General features: G+C 41.6%; 1 protein-coding gene across 13 annotated transcripts in view; it reads right to left on the bottom strand.

Moving 5' to 3' along the window:
* Window positions 1–22162, bottom strand: part of celf5a (cugbp, Elav-like family member 5a) — a 180403-nt gene extending 158241 nt beyond the window's left edge. For 12 of the 13 annotated variants that reach the window (XM_071487508.1, XM_071487503.1, XM_071487504.1 and 9 more), the window contains exons 1-2: window positions 21684–22162; window positions 5334–5416 (exon numbers count right to left, since the gene is read on the bottom strand). In XM_071487508.1, the coding sequence (XP_071343609.1) occupies window positions 5334–5416; window positions 21684–22041 (441 nt within the window). In that variant the 5' untranslated portion in view covers window positions 22042–22162. Of the gene's footprint in view, window positions 1–5333; window positions 5417–9714; window positions 12802–21683 lie in introns of those variants that run through there. The other variant, XM_071487509.1, reaches the window with a different exon arrangement.
* Between the last annotated feature and the right edge of the window lie 391 nt (window positions 22163–22553).

The raw sequence follows: 22553 nt of genomic DNA on the forward strand, positions 1-22553 counted from the left end.
TTAAAAAAGGAATAGCATAGTATAGGTTTGGTAGTAAAAATGCATCACCATTTTACTTTAAACTCAAATGTTAAATTCACTGCACATTTCCTTGTATAATTCATACAGCAGAAAAAAAAATTTTTTTTAAAAAGAAAAAGACCTTGATCATGCCTGTTTCAACTTCCACTCCACTGTGATCTTCTTCCTGACAACACACACACACACACACACACACTTGTGCTACCCATAGGCTAAATTCTAATGAGTCCCCTCTCCCTGACTACAAGGCCTCCAATCCTGCCAGCACCGATTGGCTTCACGCTGACCGGTCCGCTCCACTCCCGCCCCCACAACACAGGCACATACAGTACACACACACACAATCATAGAGTACACTACACTCACACACCGCCAACCTTCACAGAGTGTAGCATTGAATTATTCAGCCTTTGCGGCAGCTAGGCCAGCACACGGGAAAGCTTGGCTGTAGTTGATAAACAGGTGGGTAAGTACACACGCATGCAGAAGTATGGGTGTATATGTTTTGTTTGCATGTGTGTACATGTGTGTGCCCAACTGTGTGCACAAAGCCCAGCGGAAAAAGGCTGGGCGTTTTACGGCATGTTGAGGAACGGCTCCGTGGCACGCCAGCCTCATTTCCACAGCACAAGGTCGGCAACTCTCCACAACACAGCCAGGCTCTGCTTCTCGCTCCTCATACATCTTATTATGGCTGAGCTGAGCCCTGGCACATGCACACAACTACACATACTAATCCATGCAAACACATGCACCCCACATGCATACAAACACACAAGCATCTATGTGCACTCACACAGCAGACTAACAGTGCAGGTATGTGTGTAGCAAAGGCCACAGCACAAGAGTGAGAGAGCGGGAGAGACAGAAATGGAGACAGAGGGAGACGGAGGCAATTGAGAGGGAGGGGATCTACTTAGAGTGTTGACATTGCAGGAGCCCACATGTGTGTGCCGGAGCATAATCTTCTCCCTGCTCTCATTGGGTTTTTAATGCGGGTGCTATTTCCATAAACCTGCCTCCTGAATCACTGCCAGCCTCTTACACTCCCCCCAGGTCGAGCTGTACTAATACTAGGAGTAAATGCATGCAGCAAACACATTTCCACCAATGCCTCTCCAAGACAATCACTGTTGAACACAATGCTAGCATGACAAAAAGGGGAGGGTGGTATGTTTTTCTGTGCTACAGCAAATAGACTTGCTGCAGCAACTGAGATTATTTCTCGGATCTGCTGGATTTGAGGAGTGGCAGTGAGAGGACAGAGAGTTGGGGGGGGGGTCAAAGAAGGGGGATGGTCGGGTGGATAGTGTGAAGGATGCAGGATTTTGTCATGATGCTGAGCTGGGTGGAGTAAATCTCCTGCGGACTTGTATAGAGAGCTGTGACACGCACAAGCACACACACCAACTGCTGTAGAAACAGCTACCATGGGCCTTAACTGTCATTCTGTTTCTGTTCTCTGTTTTTCAAGAAGTATGTCATAAAGGGATCATCAGGAAAACATTTCAACAAGTCATCAGGGGATGCTCAGATTTTACTTGGTGAGAAAAAAAAGACTCACACTCAAGTTTTAAAGTTAACACACACAAGCATATTCACATACACAGAGGCACTTGTGTGGTTACGTAACAGAAAAAGTAGTGCATCTCCATCAGCAGCAAACAAGCACGAAACAGCACACAAATAATATATTCAAGCCTCACTGTAGTGGGTGTTGTGTGATCACGGCAAGCTGCCATGTGCACATGTTTTTCTTCCCACCTTTATACACTGCTATCTGTATGTACATAGGGCTGGCTGCAATGCAAAGCCAGCTTACCACATGCGCACAAACACACACGGCTAATAGAGCCAAGCAACGCACACCTGGTAAACTGTCAGAGCTTCTCCTATTCAGTGGCCAAACTTATGTCAGGCACTCATGTCCCCAAGGCTCCCATCACACTTCACCACAGGAATCTATATTCCAGTCCAGTACACTTCCATTAGGCCATACTGTTCCTTTCAGCAGCTAATGTGTAACAGGGGGACACGGATAATAACATCCAAAGACACCAGCGCTTCTTTCTAATAATAAGAGGGCACCAGGTTGTGTGTGTTGCAAACAGTGCCTCCGTGCTAGCATCTAGGTTTATGCAGACATACAGTATGCATAACAATCATGTGCATTTCCAGCATAATAATTTTAAAAAGAAATACAATCCTTAAAGTTTGAAACCTTAAGATTTTATTCATCAAGCCAGATTTTCATTATAATTTATAGCCAGAATTTTATTTGTATTATATATATATATAATACAAATTCAATGTATTAGCATTTAATATTTGCCTTTCTGCACTGTATAGTAGTTTTCATTCCAGTCATTCTTTCCTGCACAGGATTCAAAGTGCACACACACACACACAGGCAAACCAAAGGAAACAATCCATACACATACTGAAAGTGATGTGGAAGTTACAAGCCAACTTCATTTAATCATGAGTTCAGCAGTAGAAGAACAGATTACACAGTCAACTGTGTCTTTCAATATATTAAAACATGACTCAACCCACAACTTTAACTTTACAACTTAAACCCACTGTTTATTTGTTTGCACAAAGCAGATGAACAAGCTGTTCATGTTTCTCTGACTATGTGACAAAGTAACATGTTTGCTGCCTGAGGGACCAGTACAACTGTCATTTCTGGGCTCTAAAATGTACTTGCCACTACCACCAGTAACCACAGGTGATGCCAAATCAACCAGGACTGAAATCTTAAGGATTTAACATTTAATGTAATTTTCTCTTGGCTGCCTTAACAAGGCACAAGTGAGGGATTCAATGCTTTGCCCAAAGACATTACAGCAGACACGATGTGAACCCAGGCCCTCCAGCTGGAGACTTTCTCAGAAATGCTCCATCTCATAAATTCAAGTATGTTTCTGTGTGTGTGGTAATGCTGGTATCCATGTGTATGCTGACATGTGTGTGTGGGGGGCTTGTTTTGTTTGTGCTCAGTGTTCAGCAAATAGCTGACCTTGTTATGTGGTACAATTTTCAACAATTTGCAACAGAAGGATTTAGGTGGTTTGACATGAATTCTGATTCAAAAATTTAAAACAACACATACAGATGAGTCGCCACGCCTGCAAGAGAACAGCCATCCAGGGGTTAATAACAAAACGCAGACATTAAAAACTCATAACTCATCTCTGGAGAATTCATAGTTTACATTAATTACACCATAGCCCCTGGCAAACTGCATATCAAGCAGGATTCTGCAAACAAACAACTGGCATATCTAGTTACCATCAAGCAGTGAAGCAACAGGGGTCATATCGCAAAAGATTTAGGAGCAGGGAGGCTCAAGAGAGAAGGACAGGAGAAGCAATGGGAGGCAGTCGAGCACAAAAACACACACAATGCAGCATGTATTTTCTATCTTATATTGTTGAAAATTATGCTTCCAAAAATTTACAGTTTTTATTTATAAATCCCTCCTCAGCAGTTGCTCCATCAGCATGTAAAAAAGGTCTGTAAGATAGCTTGTGAAGCCGGCAAGCTACGGTGATTAGATGAAGCCAGTCTTGTACCTGCTTGTGCTATGTGTGGCTACAGTATTACAGCACGCGCTGCCTGCGTTTCCTTGGCCCACTGGTGTTTGCCTGTGTGAGTGAAGTTGAAGGGAAGGGAACAGCAGAGCAGCCTCGTCTGTGAGGCCTGACACCCATCAATGTCTGCCTGTTACATTTCTATGACATGCTCTGTCTCAGGAAGAGCAGCGGCAGTGGAGCAGTGGGAGAGAGGGGAGACAGGCGGAAGTGGGGTGGACAGGACTGGGTGGGGTAGAGGTGAAGTCAGCAGGAGGGTTAAAGCAGGACTGAAAGGTACAAGAAAAGGGTTTCATTTATCACAAGCGATAGCACGGCAACTTTCAGAGACACTGGATGTATATGCATGTGCACGCACAAAACTAAAAGCTTTCAGAAGGCACGTGTGGAAAAATGCAACATGCAAGGTTGCATTTGTTCATTCTGTAAATACTCTATGCATCAAGGCTGTACATTCATTAATGTTTTTTTTTCAGCAAGTGATGCTGCTTATACCACTCCATTCAGATGATTGTTAAACCTGTCAGAGTCCAGATTTAGAGATCTGCTATTCTCTCAGAACACACTAAGAAAAGGAGGAGGAGCAATGGGTGATAGCAGAGAAGAACACTAGAGACTAGTTGGCTTCTGTGACTGTGCCCTCATGCCCCTTGTTTAAACATTCAGGGGCAATATTAAAGACTATGAGACATGAGAGAGAAACTTACTAGAAAGCCAGACCCCACACAAAAACAGAAAAACAAATCAAATCCTCCTTTTTTAACACATTGCTAACTTCTCTTGAACACATCCTCTGGCATTATGTGAAATAACTTTTTTCTTCTCCCTCCGTCTTCCATCTTATTATTCAAATGCAGAGGAAAAAGAGAAGAATAATGTCCTCGAGCCTCACGCTTGGCTAATTTGCAGGATAAACGAAACAACCTGTTTCTCAAGAAAGCCACCAGAAAAATGTTCAGAGTTGGCGGTAGTTGTATTTGCATGTTTAATATGAAACATGAGGGACTGGGTTTCTGGGCTCTTTGTCTTCCATCGGAGGGCGGCTTGTGGTTGAGGGGTAGGGGGTGAGTTAATCTTTACTGATGTTTCTCCCTGGTGTGGACTTGGTCTGACCACGTTAAGCCATGCTGCCTCTATGGGGAGCCACTCTTTCTTTCCCTCTGTCATTGTCTTGACACTAATAGGATCTCATACAGACACTATGCACAGAGGTGTACATACACAAAAAAGCATAGACACCAAACAAATGACATAAATATAAATAGCGATGAATAGTACCTCAATAAACACAAATTAAAGAGCAATTCAGGGATTTTCTCTTCATCAAATTAACTGAATGAATCTAAACTCTGTAAGACATATTTTCTGCTAACATCAACTCTCCAGAATTGCAGAGCTTTGCCGCCCAAAAAATGTCATTCTATGCTACTGCTTTAAAAGTATGAGGCAGAGTGAGTCGGATCAATGCTGGCAATATCCCCTAGAGGACAGGCACATGGAAAAGTTGAAACCAGGCCTTCAAAAGGCTGAGCTATTGATTGAATTGCTTTCCAAAGTGTTTTTCATCTCTGGGACTATACAAGGAGAATGCCGGCTGGTGTGCAGCCGGGTGCAGATGGCATTGCTGACCACCATAGAGAGAAAAGAGGGAGAGAAAGCATGAGAGGGGGAGGCAGGGAGAGACAGACAGAGAAAGAGAGAGAGACAGATTCTTACCCCTGGCAGTGTTTTCTGTTCATGGAGGGCATTCTGCGCTTTGATGGCCGACTCTCGGGCGCAGTAGGTGAGGAATGCACAACCTGCAACAGAGGTACACAAGGTGTAAATATCATAAGATTCATATACATTTAAATGAGGACTAAACAAAGTAAGTAATGTACAAAACATTTCGAAACATGACAAAATCGTGTAGTTATTTAAGAAAAATATCAATAAGGTATATTAGGACAGTAATTAAAATTGAGTACAAAGCTATTGGATGATTACTGAGCAATTAAAAACACTAAGGAACCAGATCTGTATAAAGGACCTCATGAATTAATGAAAATACGTTTCATGCAAACATTTCTTGGAAATAACTGAGCAAGATCATGAAAGCAGGCAACTGTGCAATACAACAAGCTACATGTGGACAGTTTTCTATGGTGGCACAGGGAGAGTAGCAAAAAACAACACCACAATATAAATGTAGGAGATGAGCTGAGAATTCTTTGGATGAATTGCCAGGCCTGTCCAGCCGCACCATCCCCAATAACATGTCCTGTCCAAAGCTCCTAGCAGCCTGGCCAGTGTCCCCACCCTCAATGGTTGTGACAAGAGCGGAAGGAAGGAACAAAAGAAACAGGACTGGGGGGGGGGGTGAATCTGTGTAGGGATGGAGGAAGGATAGAGATATTCACAAACAAGAAGGAAAGACAGGATGTAATGTTAAAATGTTAAAAGTCTCCAGGGTAACTGCATAACTGCAAATTACAAGTATGCCTCACACACACACACACACACACACACACACACACACACATACAGACACATACAGACACATACAGACACACATCACATCACACACACCCATCTGTCAAATTCATTGGAGAAGAGAAGAGAAGAGAAGAGAAGAGAAGAGAAGAGAAGAGAAGGCAGGGAGGACAAGAGATGGAGAGAAACCAGATGGAGTATTGAGGCAATCATTTTCCCCCTGACTGTCTGAATAAATAGATTTGCTTGTGTTCTATTAATGAGGTTCATATGGGTTACCATGCATCATATTTCTGCCACTCTGAAGATAGTTTATTAGCACCACTGCATTTTGGATCTCATTTCAAGAGCCGCATGTATTCAGTGGGTGGTGATGTATTAAGTGTCTTTTCACGGACAATATTCCTACCCGGTTTCCTTGTTGTGTATGAGATCACTTTTACCCACAGAAACAGTGTGTGTGTGTGTGTGTGTGTTTGTGTGTGTGTGTGTGTGTGTGTATCTTTTTAGCAATTTCAATAAATGTCTCCACTGTAACCTCGGCAGGACTGCATCAGAAAGCAGGGTTAAAATGTCACTCATTGATCCACTGATTGACCTGTAACCTGTTTTGTGTTGCTGTTCTAAACCTAGATGACTGCACATATGTGTAAGTCCTTGTACATCTGCACATTTACATACAACTAGTGATTGACCTTTCTTACTAAAATCAAATTAAACTCCCTATGTTCTGTTTCATGAAGCTCTTCCTTCTGTTTGGGACAGTCCATAGACAATCCTGCCTTCCTTAAAGTATAAGGACAGTGATTGACTCTGTCCAAGGTCGTGACCTTTGAGGTGGCTGACTGTTGCATTGGTGTCAAGGTGCAGCCCTCCCTATAGCCTTCCTTGTCCCAGCACCCCTAACCTAATGATTTCCAATGGCCACCAAACAAATCATTCAATCACTCACACAGCTGTCTAATTCCCTTTCTCTTTTCTGTGTCAGCTTGTAAAGAAATACTATGACTGCGAAAATGTCATTGTTGTTTCGGGTCTGTTTGTTTGTTTGTTTGTTTCTCAAATGGGTGAGGGTAATGGGAGGGAATGGCTCAATTTTTGTGGTTGTTTTTCTCCCTCTTTCACTCTCTCTGGGCTTGTTGTTGGTTTACTTGACAAATGCTGGCCCCATCTCTGAATAAGAAACAAGCATTTTGCATTACAACCACAAACACGATTTATTTGTTAATGTGCAATGCACTGGGCATTGAGAATAAATTAATAACAAACACAACACTGGCAAACAAAAGAGAAACATGAACTCCATTTAAATGTGATTCTGTGCTCTTTAATGTATGGCTTAATAAGAATTTGCAGGCCACAGGCAAAAAAGCTTTAACAACTCCATAATAGGAATCCAAACACGTACAAATTGCTACAGCTGCATTGCATACCAAGTGCAAAATTGGGGGGGGGGGGGTGATGAAATTGTTTGAAACACAACAAAAAGCCACTGTAATCAGAGCCTGCTGACACAGCAGTGGGGGAAGCCTTCCCACTGTGAGGAGATGATCCTCTGCAGCATCATCTGATAGAAACCTAAAACAGCCTGATCTTACGCACTGATTTCTGCTCCAAAGAGAAGAAATTCCTGCTTTCCCTTTTGCTCCCCTTCGTTTTTGTCTCCTCTCCTTTCCCGACTTCTTTCTTTTCACCGATGCTAACTCTATTCCATTCATCTCCTATTTCTTAATGATAATTTTTAAGTGTGCACAGTGTGTGTGCTCGGAAATAGGGCTGAGTCTCTCCATCTCCAATGTATTGAATTGGCATGTAATTAAAGAGTCTTACATGGAAGAGAGAAAATGAGTGAGGGAGACAGAACGGGAGTGCGCAGTGGAAGGTATTGTATAGCTGCGGTGACAGCAGTCGTTTAGATTCACCATGGCCCAGGTTCTCCATTACCAAAACTGTGGCTCTGTCTCTAGTATGTGTGTAAAGTTTACAGGTGCTGTAGGTTAGAACACACACACATCTGATCCTGGTCCTCTCTCTTACCATGTCTAAGCACTTGGTTTAGGCACACAATTAGCACACTGACTGACCCAAATCCATATTACACACTAAACATATACAATGTACTATGTACTATACAAAAATGCTCACAGTATACCAATTTGTAGTTGGTTCATAGCAAGTGAACGTACTGCTCTATACTAACAGGAAATTATACTTGCGTCGACAGACATCGCCTCTCCACTGCCAATTTAAATTTTATAAAGAGGAAGTAAAATGTTTACTTAGATTTCAAAATGTTTAGATTTCATACTTAATTTTGTTTTCCGGGTGCTCCTGGAGCGGTATCCCTTCCATACACAATTTGTTTTTCTGCAGCTGTGAGCAGCTCCTCAATTTCCTTTGAGCAATGCTCTGTGGGACATTAATGTCAGTCAGCTTCAGAAAATCTAGCTGATTTCGAATGCAAACTGACATCTTTGATTGTACTTTATTTTGTCATGCACTTAGTGCATTCACACTAGAAAACCGGCCCAAAATGACTATGCAGTATCATATGAATAGACACAAACACGGGGCGTATACACTCAAATGGTAGACACGGTCATTGATATGAACATTGATACTCCACCTACTAATACATGTTTAACTGGAGTCATCCTCTTTGTTGCACACACAAAAACCAGAACACTGATGAAATAGACACTTCAAGTCAGTCAACTCTATGAACAGAATGTCAATATTGGACAATTCTGCAAAAGTCTTACCAATATTTGCAAGACACAATATTGGTAAAGACGTGGTCACAGATATGAAAATGCAACTCAGCTCCTAGAGAAAAGTCATCATCATCACTGTTACAGTACAATACAGCCAACACTGACATCCACACTCTTTTCTCAGAGTAGCACAAGGCTTCTACTGGTGCTAACAATGGGGCATGGTGCTTTTTTGGGACACATCACCAAGGTAAGTGAAACCTTTTACAGTGTCATTCCTATTATACGGAAAAGCATTCAGCTCCGCATTGTGCGCTCCAATCAATTGCTTACAATGCAGCTACACTATCCCAAATTTGGCACATAAGTAATGAACTTTATTAAAATCAGTGTTAAAACTACTGATATTTTGACCTCAGAGCGAAAACATACTGTCCCATAAATAGAACACATAATAAGATAATAGAACATATTATCCTAAATTATCTTGGAAAATATAAATACACAGCATATCAATCGAAAAAAATCACCTTCCACTGCAAATTCTGCAATCTTTAGCTCAAAAATACACAGATGGCGTCACATTAAGTGTAAAGAAGATTAGGGTTATATAATTTAAATTATTTACAAAAACAGTTTTCCACTTATCTTTTTTTCTTTTGTAAATCAGAATCACTACTACTAGAAGAAGTGGTAGTAGTGGTCTGACAAAACCTTCATATAGTTACCAACTTACCAAGTTACAGCTAAACACTGAGAAAATGCGCACACACATAGGAGCTACATAATGTAAACAAAATTAGCATTTAGCATCAACTCAGAAACAGTTAGCTAACTGCGCTAACTGTTTAAGGTTTAAGGTTTGAAGGTTTACGAATAATGTATGGATTTTTTTTTTTTTCATGACTCACCAAGTTCAAAGAGCTTTCGGCATTTTGGGGGAATAGCTCCTCCTTAGCGCACAGCTGTCAGCTCCCAACCAAGAAGAGTCTGATTTTACATATTTAAGGAAAGTGCAGCGGATTATTTTCTATTGCTCCGTGGCAGTCGTGGTCCACAGTGACACCGGTAACGGTCAAACGCTGCTGTCATCTGATTGGCTAATTCAAATTCAAATTAGTTTTATTGCCAAAAGTGGCACTGCCAAAATTGCTTAACTGGACATTGTTGAATAATTCAGTTTTACACAAGACAACAAAATAGGTAATTACAAGAAATAACCCTTGTTCCTCTCTTACCAGTCAATGATAAGAGTGCTGAACATGTTGGGGTTAACAAAGTTAAATTAGCAGCACAATTGGCAGCTTGTTTTTGAACAGTGAAATGTAGATATGTCACTAGCATGAGTGTGTGTTTTACTGTAAATTTACTGTCTTGTAAAACAACTAAGTCTTTGTCTGAGGTAAAGTTGCTAACACTTACTGAACAGCACTAACATTCATAATAAATATCTAAATCATTGTCTTTCCTGAATATGTTATTACAGTAATGTCCACTTGTCTCAACTTAGCTCTGAACAGCTGGAAGGACAGTTGAGATGTGTGTTATCCCTATATCCTATACAACCTGGTGAATATCCCCCAACATTATTGAGGAAATAAAACAATATCATTAAAAAATTGATGAAACAATTCTGATATAAATTTAAATAAATACATTTGCTGTATTTATATCAGTTACTAACTTCACTGAGTAACTTTTATTTCCCAACTCATCGTGCTAACAAATCCATGAACTGTTTCTGAAAGTCATTCATTTATCACTCTAACCTCTGCGGGCTCACAAACGGTCTCTTCTTTTATTTGCTGATTTCGTTAATACCCATAAATATAGTGTGCAACAAAATGTAAAAAATCATTTCTTTTTTTTTTCGTTGTGTGTATGTCTGTATCGTTTTTTACATGGTGTCTGACATTGTGTAAATTTTCTTTGATAACATTTCACAACAACCTAACTGCCTCAGCAGGTAATGAAACTGATATATCCAAGCAAGACCACGAAGAGATTAATTTGTGCCCGCCACTATGGCGTCTGACTGCTACGAGCCGTGACGTCAAGTGCAGGAGCTCAATGTGAACGTACTACTTCTTCATTGGCATTGGGCATAAATCATGTACTGCAGAATCGTCAAATATGAATGCAATGCCTAGGAGACCTGGCTGCTTTAAACCACAACCTCTCTCCTTTCACTCCCCCTTTCATACCCTCTTTGCTCCCTTTTCTCCATCTCCTTGCCCCAGAGGAGCCAAGCTGCCCCAGTGTAATGAAAAAGTGTGAACTTGCTCTCAATGTGGCATTTCCTTGGCCAGAAAGTGTAAGGGTAGCAGAAACCGAGCCAGTCCTGGCACCAGTCTTGCCTGCTCCCTCACACATCATTTGCACTCTTTGGAAAATGCTATCACTGTGGGTAGATTACTTGCTTACTTCATTTACTGCCATGTGGGGCTCCGGGGGAACTGATAGCCTTTTTCAGAGGGGTCGGAAGCTGAAACACACATCATCAGCACTGATACAATGTGATTATGACCTGAATCATTGCCAGCCAGGGAGGCAGGGGGCTCAGTGGCGCAGATTGACCGTGAGGGGGGTAATCAGTCTGGTCTCGGAGAAGCTTTTAACTCGTATAATCACTCCCTCACCTATGAAAAAAAGACCCTCGATCTGTTCACACACTCAAACAATCAGGGAGAAGGAGGACAGACAGAGGGAGGACAGACAGAGATGTATAATAAAGAAGAAGAGCTGGAGCACAGAGTTGGCAAGGACTTTCCAAAATCCTCTCACTCATTGTTCTGACAACAATATTTTCTCTGCCCAGGGCTAATGGGCTTGTAATGAGTGCTGTAATATAAGCAGTAGCCTAGCGTAACCTGTAAACCTTAATTAAGTCAGACAGCCACCTTAAAGTGAGCCAGCGACTGTGCTCAGTCACAATCTCCTGATCCTGAAGCTAACTACACTCTTCTATCACTCTTTCATCAATCATCCCATCCTTTCATCTCTGCTACGTCCAGCTCCAAATCCTCCTCCATTTCTCCTTTCACTACCCCTCCCATCATCCCTTCACCTTGAGCAATGGCTGGGGGAGGATAAACGTTGCAGAGCACTAAGGAGCATCAGTGTCCATCATGAGGGCAAGAAATAGTCCCCGGACCCTCCCTGGTATCCTCTCTGACCCCTGAGTAGGAGACTTCAGCCATTGATTTGTTGCTACTTGCTCACATAGACTACACTAACCTCCAAGCAGCAGTCAAACAGATCCATAGGCAGCACATCCCAAAGGACTGCCTGTGTGCATGTGTGAGTGTGTATTTACAAAATGTATACATGCACATGTCATTGTGTGGCTTGCATTGCCTAATGAGTGTGACAAATGCAATAAATTCTTTCTGAAATGCTCGTTCCATGTTGCAGGATCAATACTGGGGCAGAGAAGCCTTCATAACAGTGCAGGGAGACAGACTTTGACAACTTCACACTTCACCATCTATTGTGTGGCACTGAGGTTAAACAGTTCTCTCAAGGCATAAGTGGTGCTTCATATATAATCCAACTGTGGAGTATTTCTCTCAAAAGCTCACATATATACTTATGACTATACACTGTAGGCGCACCAGCATAAAGAAGACTGAAAACAGTAACACAGTTTCAACTACTTCCTGATGAAGTTCTAGATTAATGCCTTTTGGCAGTAGGCAGTTTTGGGAGGTGATGTGATCGACTGCAACCGACCATCCATTCCCAGTTTGGCCTGAACTCTGTTAGTACAGTATGTGGCTCCGAATAACATTTACAACACTTTGGCATCTCCCACTGTGCTGTAGCCGTTAAAGTCGGCCTTGGCTTTTGTAGACTATTTGGATACTTCATCCCCTCTTCTGCTATTACAGCCAGAGCCAGATCTATAAGTACATCTAGTGGCCTGCATCCCTGATGAGCAAGCTAATTGACACTGTTAATGGATGGAGTTTCACAGAGCTGTAAATAATGTGTAGGTTCACACTTACTGCGTCCTGCTGTGTTACTTATGGAAGGGAAATAGGAGTTTACCTGCCAAGTCCTATCTCTCCAGCCCGTTGTCCCTCCTCCTTCAGCCAAGTCTACTTGGGCCAAGGGATTCTCCCAGAAATCAATAGAAGTTTCTCTGAACCCCCCCTCCCCAGCCCCCCAGCCCCAGAAAGTCAGATAACTGAATCTCCTCCTCTCCATGTACTGAAACAACCTCTTAGAAAAACAAGCAAGTCCAGGCAAAGGGAAATAATAAAATTACTTTCACTTGGCTCACACCCATTTCCTCCTGCTATATTGTACAGTACAGAACACTAAGTTTCCACTGATGCAAAGTCTTCATGTAAGGCACCTGACTGGCATATTTAGAGCAGTACTCCTAACAAGGCTTGCCCACTTTCGAAAGGTGAAAGGCATTTAAACCTTTGAGACAGACCAATTGATCATGCAAAGCCACAATCATAGATGACTGGCAGCTGCAAACTGACTGTGGACTGAGAGACGGATCAGGTTTTCAGTCACTTTGATTTTACAAATTGAAAGATACCTTTAAAGACAGAGCTTCAAAGGCCCAGAGGTTGCCTGGATGGAGTGATTGAAAGAGGAATAAGGAAGAAAGACGTGAGGTGGAGAGAAACCATTACCCGGCTGTACCACACACTCACATTCTTCTTCATTATACTGCTATACACCTAGAGAGGAAACACTAACACATATTTTCAATTATGCTTTGCATGCCAAAAAATACGACTTTGTGTCCTTGTCCCGGCTTTCTTTCATTCTTTATTTATTTCTCTCATGTCACCACTGAGCTGGAGAAGAGTAATAATTAACACTAATGATCTGACTAACAAGCAGGCACCAGGGTGTTAATTGAACTGACGTATATTTCCTTGTAACTACATTCAGCCTAGAGGTTTCCAGAAATACTGTTCTACTAATGACCAACCAAGAAATGATAGATAGATAGATAGATAGATAGATAGATAGATAGATAGATAGATAGATAGATAGATAGATAGATAGATAGATAGATAGATAGATAGATCAGAAAAATAAAGAAGACAGTACTCTGATTTGAATCCAAAGAGCAGACAAAATGATATGAAAATCCATCAGCCATTAATTAATTTGAGTAGTCTTTTTTTATTAAGCCAGATCTACTGTTGAATAGTGAACCATAGATCGGGTGCCATGTTGGAACTCACATTAAGTCCACATGCTCTGCTCATTCAACCAAATTAACATTTGATCATCAAAAAAGGAACACAAATTCCATCTTTCATGTCTCTCTTCTGCACTATTTGGCTTTCAATTTGCTTGTATCACACTAAAAAAAAAAAAAAAAAAATTGTGGACGCCGATACATCTCCAGTACAAAGCCCCTGACCAGTTTGTGTCTCTGGCAATAAAGCACAGAGACTGTTAGCTACAGCGTTGCTCCTTCAGTGGGAAAGATAGATGGAAGGAGCGAGGGGAGAGATGGCTGCGTGATGGAAGGGACTGGGCGTGAGGGGAGGGGAGGAATGGCGCGTGAGATGAGGGGGACACGGGCCTACAGTCGCCCACAGATGCTCCCTCTGTCTCTCCCTCATTCTCTCCCAGCACAGTATGGGAGCAGTCTTTTGGGGGAGGCTGGCAGGCAATCAGTGATGTCACGCCAGCAGTGCAGCGATGGCAGCTTAACCTATTTTCGGAAATACCACAGAATTTCTATTTATAACCGTGCTGAGCAGCATGTATCTTCGCACATCCCGCACGGACCTGAGCATTCATAGACAGTTTCCAATCTGAAATATGTCTTCATCATAAGAAGGGGATAGCTTAATATCTCTAAGAAAATGGTCTTAATGTTGATAGTGCTGTTTACCATTGTCATAATTGCCATTTAGGGAGGTAATGTGGAGAATTATTCATGTTGTCATGTTGACATCATCTTCTGTTTTGTTGTGTCAACTAATAACAGTAAATCACCTCTAGAGCCAGTGGTAGAAGTAGCAGTATTAGCAGTAGCAGCACCAGAAATAATATTGGAATAACTATTACTAGTGTTACCAGAGGGATTTTCTCAAGAAAACAGCTTTTAGGTGATTATTTTATACATCTACCAAAACTTGGCCTCTGCTTCTCCTCCTCCACCCTCTATGCATCCCACCCCCCTCCCTCCCCCGGTGCCCAAACAGCTCTCAACCTGTCAGAGGGATCCTCCATGTCCCAAGCTGAGCCATCACTCTATTCTCCCACTGCCTTGGGATAAACGCAACCATTTGTTTCTGCATCTCTGACAAACACTTCATCTTTTCCCCTCCACTTATCCATCTGTCCATACATCCATTGTTCTGTGCCCATGTGTCTGTCTGTCATTCGCCTTATGGGCCCTGCTGCATACACGTGCCATCCTCCCTGTCCAATTCCTCTCTGTCACAGTGGGCTGTGTGACAGAGAGGGATCGAGTGACAGCGCGAAGTCATACCCGTTCAGTTTTGTGTTCACCTGCACTCTCAGGCAGATACATGTACATGACATTTATGCATTGTTCATTCACACCAGCATCAAGGGCTCAACCATTTGGCAATCAGAGAGATGTGACAGCTTGACTAATCTGTGATTGTTTTTTGGCCAAAACATGGGGGTTAGCGAGCCCTCCAAGGGCACAGTACTATAAGGCAAGACAAATAACTTATTATTTTCCAGGCTTGTACAAGGCTTTATCGCATGAGTTGTCCTGAACCATTCCAAAATGGAGAGGGATTATCACAAAACATTGCATTAAAATCTCCTCTCTCCCCTCTCCCTTGTTATTTCATTTTCCTTCTAAAATGAATCTGTGCCCAGTCAGGCTCAAACACAACATTAAAGAGCTCATGCTATTCTAACAGAAACCACCAACCCCCTCCTCCCTCGCTCCCTCCTTTTTCTTCCCGTCTGTGCCTTTAAAACCCCCCCTCAAAAGAGTACACTCTGCTCTGTAGGCAATGGCACTCTCTGCTAAGCTGCCCATACAAAATAGATAGGCTTCTATCCCTCTATTTAGACTAAGGAAATAGCTGTGACCTTTGTGGATGAACAAGAAGGCGGTACTCTTCTAGCGACTCTACCTTTAGAGGAAAAATTTGACCTGAAACACACCAAAAATAATTCAACCAGACATCCTCTCTTTAGAGTTTGAAAATAATGTCATCACAGGCAGAGGAAAGTACCCTGACAATTTTCTAATGAATTCAAATTTACTTCCTTTCTATATCAATAATATTTCTAATATCAATTATTAGACCTCCCAAAAATCAATACATCTGCCAACAATGTTTGGTCTTTTTTAAATTCTTTTTGGACCAGTGCTACAGTCTGGGCTATATTTATTGGTATTAACATATAACAGCAACAGCATCATCAAAACCTTTGCATCAACAAACTCTAGAGAAACACATAGTAAAGAAAGTATTACCGGTGAATTTACTTTCAGGTAACCGAGTACTGAAAAACACGTCTTCAAACACGAGCACATAAGCCATTAATCTCATGTCTCCAAATGTGACACTGTTCACAAAGCCCACAATCAAACTACCACAGAGCTTTTTTTAGTCCATTTAATGAAATATTAGGAAATACACAGGTGCTGTAGGTAGTATCTCTGGGATAACATTGGTCCATGTTTTCCCTGAAACCTCACAGTACATCCTCTCATGCCTATCCCAGCTCCAGACGCCCATTAACAGCAAACATATTCCACAAAGGTCAGGGAGTAAACGCGCTTCCAATATACTGAAAGCAAAATATACTGCAAGCCATAATGAATGTTGCATTGGTGCAGGAAATCAATCCATCTGAAAGGCTCTCTTGGGCAGGGATTAAGGGGAAAGAAACGGAGACACAATAACAGCCAGGTGAGTTTGGCGTGCGGACACTAACCTCCAGCAGAGCGCGGCCTTGTCGGCATCCTGAGATTGGCAATCTCCTTGGAAAACCAACAGAAAAGTGGAGAAGAGAGAGGGAGGCAGCACTCCTCATCCTGAAGTCAAGGCCCATAGCGCCTGTCAGTACCAGTTGAGCTGCTGCATCTTTTATGAGGAAAGCCCTGTTGCTTATTACAATATTTACAGACGTTTAAAGATTGCGATGCGAGTGTTGTTACTGCATTAGCTTGGCTCGGTGGCCTTCGCTCACTAGCCCTGACAGAAGATTTTATTCCAGATTTGTTAAATCGAATCACTGCACAAAACTGCAAGGAGAGTGATAATTGTTTTTCCTGCCACTCAGTGTTCCCATACGCAGGTGGAATGGAATTTATTTTTTCTTAAAACCTTTATGAAATTGTTTAGTTTCATTACCAATCACACAATGGACTTATGGTCAAAAGCCCTTTGCTGCACTGATGTCTGTATGATGAATAATATCACAGTATGTTTATGTATGTATGTATGTATTATCCATGTCACTTCTACAGCTCTGTTTATGGTCCATAACTGAATTTAGTCCATCTGTTTCCTCAGGGGGGATGCTGTCCTGCAGCAGTGCCGTGATCTTTGACACTTCCCATAAGGAACCCACAATATGGAGACGTGTAGATGCACTCACACTTCATCACATCAAAGAGGAGAGAGAGGCCTCAACAAGCCAGAGCTCACTTTAATCAATGCTAATGCCTTTCAGGTTTAATTATATATAGGAAAACTTCAGTCTCGTATTAATACCGTGTCATTTTGGTTTGATGCATATGCTACGTTTCAACAATTTCTATTTCCTGCCTTGTCTCCTTTTTATTGGGAGGACAACCCACAGAGGAATGCTATCCATCAGACTGACTCCGAGGGAGAAAAAATAAAAACTTGAATAAATATTTCATTAGATTATTCTGTGATTTACTGTGCTTCTGCTTGGCTGAGGTCTACGGCAATATCTCTGGTCCATTTATAAAGGCATTAACACAATGATACCCGACACTAGCTTAATATTGATACTGGGCTGCCTTTTGCCAGCAGATTGGAGCAGCATAGGGATTGTTTTTTCTGCCTGTGCTGAATCACACCTGCAGGGAAAAAGTATTTTTTCCCTCCTCTATCTGTCTCCTTTAGGTGCATGTTAACTTAACTGCATGAGGGAAGATTAGTCAATCTCAACCAAACTCATAGGATATAATCTGTCTTGACAATTAGAGCAATTCAACACAAATCTACACTGAAAAAGATTCAGCATTGAGAGGTCACATCCAGTTTTTCATAGGAGAACTGCCAAAAAAAAAAAAAAAAAAAGAAAAGAAAAGAAAAACAGCCACCTAAACACATGAAACAAAATACAGAGTATCTTTGGTTCTGCAGACATGCATGTGCATAAACAATAAAGTGTGTGTTCTGCATGTGCTATAAGTGGAACCTAATTAGAGCCAAGGGGAGAAGTTTTCACAGTCTGTGATAAATTCAACATCAGGAAATCCTCTACCTATTAATACCAATTGGGCGACAATAATTGGCAGGCCATCGACAGCGTGGGCAGAATTAATCATTTGAAGAGGCAGACTAGACTGAATTTTTAATTGGCAGAGGCAGCCACTGTTTAGGGAGGCAACCAGCTGATCACCCAAGAGACTGCTGCTTCAGACAATGCACATTTGCTAATCCTCTTGAGTCAAGTTATTATGGCCATGCATTATTATCACGCTTTACAAACTAATTCCATGTTTTCCCTCATGGATTACCAAGGGAGAAAAAAACAGTTGCATAACAAAAGAGGAAATAATAAACACACAAAGCACAATGTGGATGAAATGAAAATCAAAATGACAGAATAAGTGCAAGGACTACAAATGCACAACACTTAGTATGATGAAAACTCTGCGTGTGTGTGTGTGTGTGGTCGTTTATCCCTTTGTCCATCAATGTATTTGTCAGGCTGACTGTGCCTGTTTGAGGGTGCTGTTCCACTGTTTCCATTGGGATCCATATTCATAATCCTTTCTGCTTAATAAAACGATTAACTATAAAATAACCTCATCAGAGATCATTGACATATTAGGGTTTGATTATGTATTGTTAATTGCGTGGTCAGAATTCATTACATTCTAAGCCATTTATTTTTACAGACTTATCTAAAATTAATTAGTTGTTTGTAAATTAATTATAGGGGGGTAAAAATTCACTTTGAGAAGTACATTGTACATTCAGAATTAACTTTTTATTATATTTACTCACTTTAGTGAGATGAGCTCATACCTGCATTAATGTTTTTTTTGTTTGTCTTTTTAATCAAACTGAATGGTAACAAAATTTAGGATTGACATACAATGCATATCAATGTCCACTGGATCGTTTTTGTTTCTATTTTATACACTAACAAATAGGATTGTGCTTTGTTACAAGCCATCTTTTGCATTTGCATTTCAAACTGACAAGGGACCTGAGGACGAAATTTGTCTACTTCAACACCCAGGTAATACTGATGTAATAAACCAATGATAGTTATAATAATAATACAAAGAAAATGTAAAACAGCTCAGCAAATAACTCACTATTCATGCTAAACTATACTAATAATAATAAACTCCAGCATGTATATCATAGCTGTAATTAAACCTGAATTAAATGCAGATTTATCAAAGCTCTATTGTCTCTCCATGGACGCACATCTAAGAGCCTAAATTGTCTTTGCCCTGACACCATGGTGAAGCCACAATGACTCAAGAGCTAAATACTGCAATCATTATGCAACATAGGGCAATGACATTTTAGTGTATGTATGCACACACATGCACAACCTAACACATACCGATGAACGCCAAATGAGCGCTATAGTGAAAAACTGTCTTCCTGTCTACAAGCTGACAATATCAACTTTAAGATCAGACAGGAACAGTTGCCATCCAGGCATGTGGCTTCGTGAAATATGTGGCACACTCTAATGCTATAGCTGTGTCTGATATGAAACCTTCACTAACTTTAACATTTTGTGATCCAAACGTGATGACAAACTGAAAAAAAATATATTTATGTATTATGTTTATATATGTTTATATATTTGTTCATTTATCTTACTCATTTATGTCACTTAAATTCCATTAATGATAACCTCACTCTAGTTTCTTTGTCTGTTTGGTTGCTGAAAAACTGTGTCTTCTGTCATTTGTAAAGGACTCGATACATGAGCTTTATTACAGTTGTGTGTAATGCTAACAAATTTCATATCTTCTGATGGTGATTCCATGTCACAGAAGACACGACATTGTTTGCAATGTTTGCAAATGCCATTTGCATTACTGTCACAGATTGTTATTTGTCTTCTCTAAATGTCACCGCAATAAAATGCTTATCTTCTGTACTAACACCCCTCACATATCAACATCAGCTCGGCAGGAGTGCAAGAAGAAGAATCCAAAATGGCATTCAGACAGAGCAGTACTGTGACAAAATGACAGTCGTGGTTATGTCTGTGGTCTGTAACATCTGTGGGGCAGTTTTAGAGCCACACATTAAACCATAAATGTTACACAAAAGAATAAAGCATGTCACAACTCTTGTTCACACAGTGTTTTTTTTTTTTTTCGTCCTTTGAATCATGGGTATGGTGTTGCAAGCAATATCAATATACTGACCCAGTATGTTAAAATTATGATTACAATGAAAGCAATAATTGTGATAGCTAACTGGTTTTCATGAAAGTCTCCTTAATGTCCCTGTGTCGTTTTTTGTTTTTTTTTTTCTTGCCAACATACAGCCCTACAGTCCTCAATGTGCAGATACAAATGAAATGTAATTAACAAATTTGAAGTTGGTTGCAAATGTTGTGGTGATGACAGATGATGATGATGATGATGATGATGATGATGATGATGATGATGACGTCTACACTGCGAGGATCGACTGTGTGTGTGTGTGTGTGTGTGTGTGTGTGTGTTGGGGGGGGGTATTGTGAAATGGTTTTTCCCACCCAGGCTGCTTGATCTCTAAACCCGTGTATCCTTGATGACCAACTTCATTAGGGAAGGTGGAAGTTGTCAGTGTATACAGTGAGCCGGGTGGATTTACACCCTCTCTGCCTCCCTCTGTCTTCCATTTCAGCAGAGGCAGCGCAGCATCACTGCCCACTCTCCGTGGCGACGTCCGTCATCTTGTGACAGTTCTTGCGCCCTTTGGAGACGCCGTAGTACTGAACTGATTTCGCTGTGTCGGGTTTGCACCCAGCCCGGCTCCGTGGGAGATGTTAAAGAAAGCATATGGATGAATAAATGATGCCGTCCCTCCGCAAGAGATGGGACTGGCAAGGGAAGGCTCTTTAAAAATGCATCCTCTCCGAGCGCCTCTGCCCCACTTAAGAGCGCCTTCAGAAAAAATTCTTCAATTGCAATAAAATAAAATTAAAAAAAAAAAAAAAAAACACACACACAACACAGTTTGTCACCCTATCATTCGTGAGACGGAGTGGACTCATAATATTTGTGAATCTCCCATTTTTATAGCCCGTGTAATAGAGAAAAGTGTCATTCTGAAGATGGAAATACAAAGGCTCGGGCTGATATCCAGCCGCCCTCAAACATCAGAACTTAAAATAACAAACAAAACAAACAGACCTGGGTCAAAATGCCAAACCTCACCACTGTTGGATGAAAATATGTGAGCAAAGATACACATGATGACACTGATGAATGTTTTTTTTGGAATATCTAGTAGACTGACAGCCGATTATTTCTGGATAAAGCCTGATAACATGTTTTGTTTTGGGTTTTATTTTTTAAAAAAAAGTGACATACATCCGCGTTTTCCGAGGTAGGCCTACTATTATTATTATTTTTTTTCACACAAATCCGTTCAAGAGGCACAGGTAATAATGAGCGATTATTAAGCTGTATACGGGCCTCGCAGCCATTCGAGGGGCGACACGTTACCTTTGTGCATGCCGGTGTATCGGTCCTTGAGAACTGTCAGTTCGTGGATTTTCCCAAACTGTTCAAACAGGGGCTTCAGGTCTTTTTCTTCCAAGTTCCGCGGTATCTGCCCGATAAACAGCTTAATGGCATCTTGGTCTTTCATGTTGCCGCTCTCCGGATGAATTGAAATGGGTTCTGACCCGTTCATGGGTTTCGGAAATGTGATCTGAGGGTACTGGTGCTGATGTGGGACAAGTAGTAGTGGTTGTTGGGTCGGCGGTGCCCCCGGTCCGGTGAAAACCAGGCTGGAGTGAGCGGGCTGGGGCTGCTGTGGATGGTGCTGCCTTCTTGTTTCAGTCTGAGTGAATCTGGCCATTCTGAGCTGGGAGCAGAGTGGATAATAATGACAACACACACACACACACACTGTGAGAGAGCAAGCACTCAGCTGGAAACCAGGCTGACTTTCTATCCGACACACAACACACACACGCACACACAGTACAAGGCAGAAAGGGGGGGGGGGGGGGGGGGGGGGCGATAGAGGCGGAATAAACGCACAGGAGCGATATGAGACGCTCTGGAGCGCCACCCAGTGTCCCTTATGGGGTACTGCAACTCGGACAGCTAAGAAGTAGGCAGGTGTTGACTGACATGTGGGCTCTGACCAGCTTCCAGAGCACGACCTTTGGACCTTTTTTCCTTACCACACATTTTGACTTGTTATAGCAGGAGACGTGCAGGTGTCACTAATGACATGATCATGTCATCCACGTCAGCCATGACAGCCGTCATTAATTTAGCCATTTCTGTTTTTTCTGAGACATCAGAATGAATTTCTTCCATGAAAAGGCTGATTGCAAGTAAAAGCCCTTCATTTAAAATGAA

Source organism: Trachinotus anak, unplaced genomic scaffold (genome assembly GCF_046630095.1).
Source record: "Trachinotus anak isolate AG129_WGS33_773 ecotype Australia unplaced genomic scaffold, CSIRO_AGI_Tana_v1 ptg000010l, whole genome shotgun sequence".
In the NCBI taxonomy this organism is placed as follows: domain Eukaryota; kingdom Metazoa; phylum Chordata; class Actinopteri; order Carangiformes; family Carangidae; genus Trachinotus; species Trachinotus anak.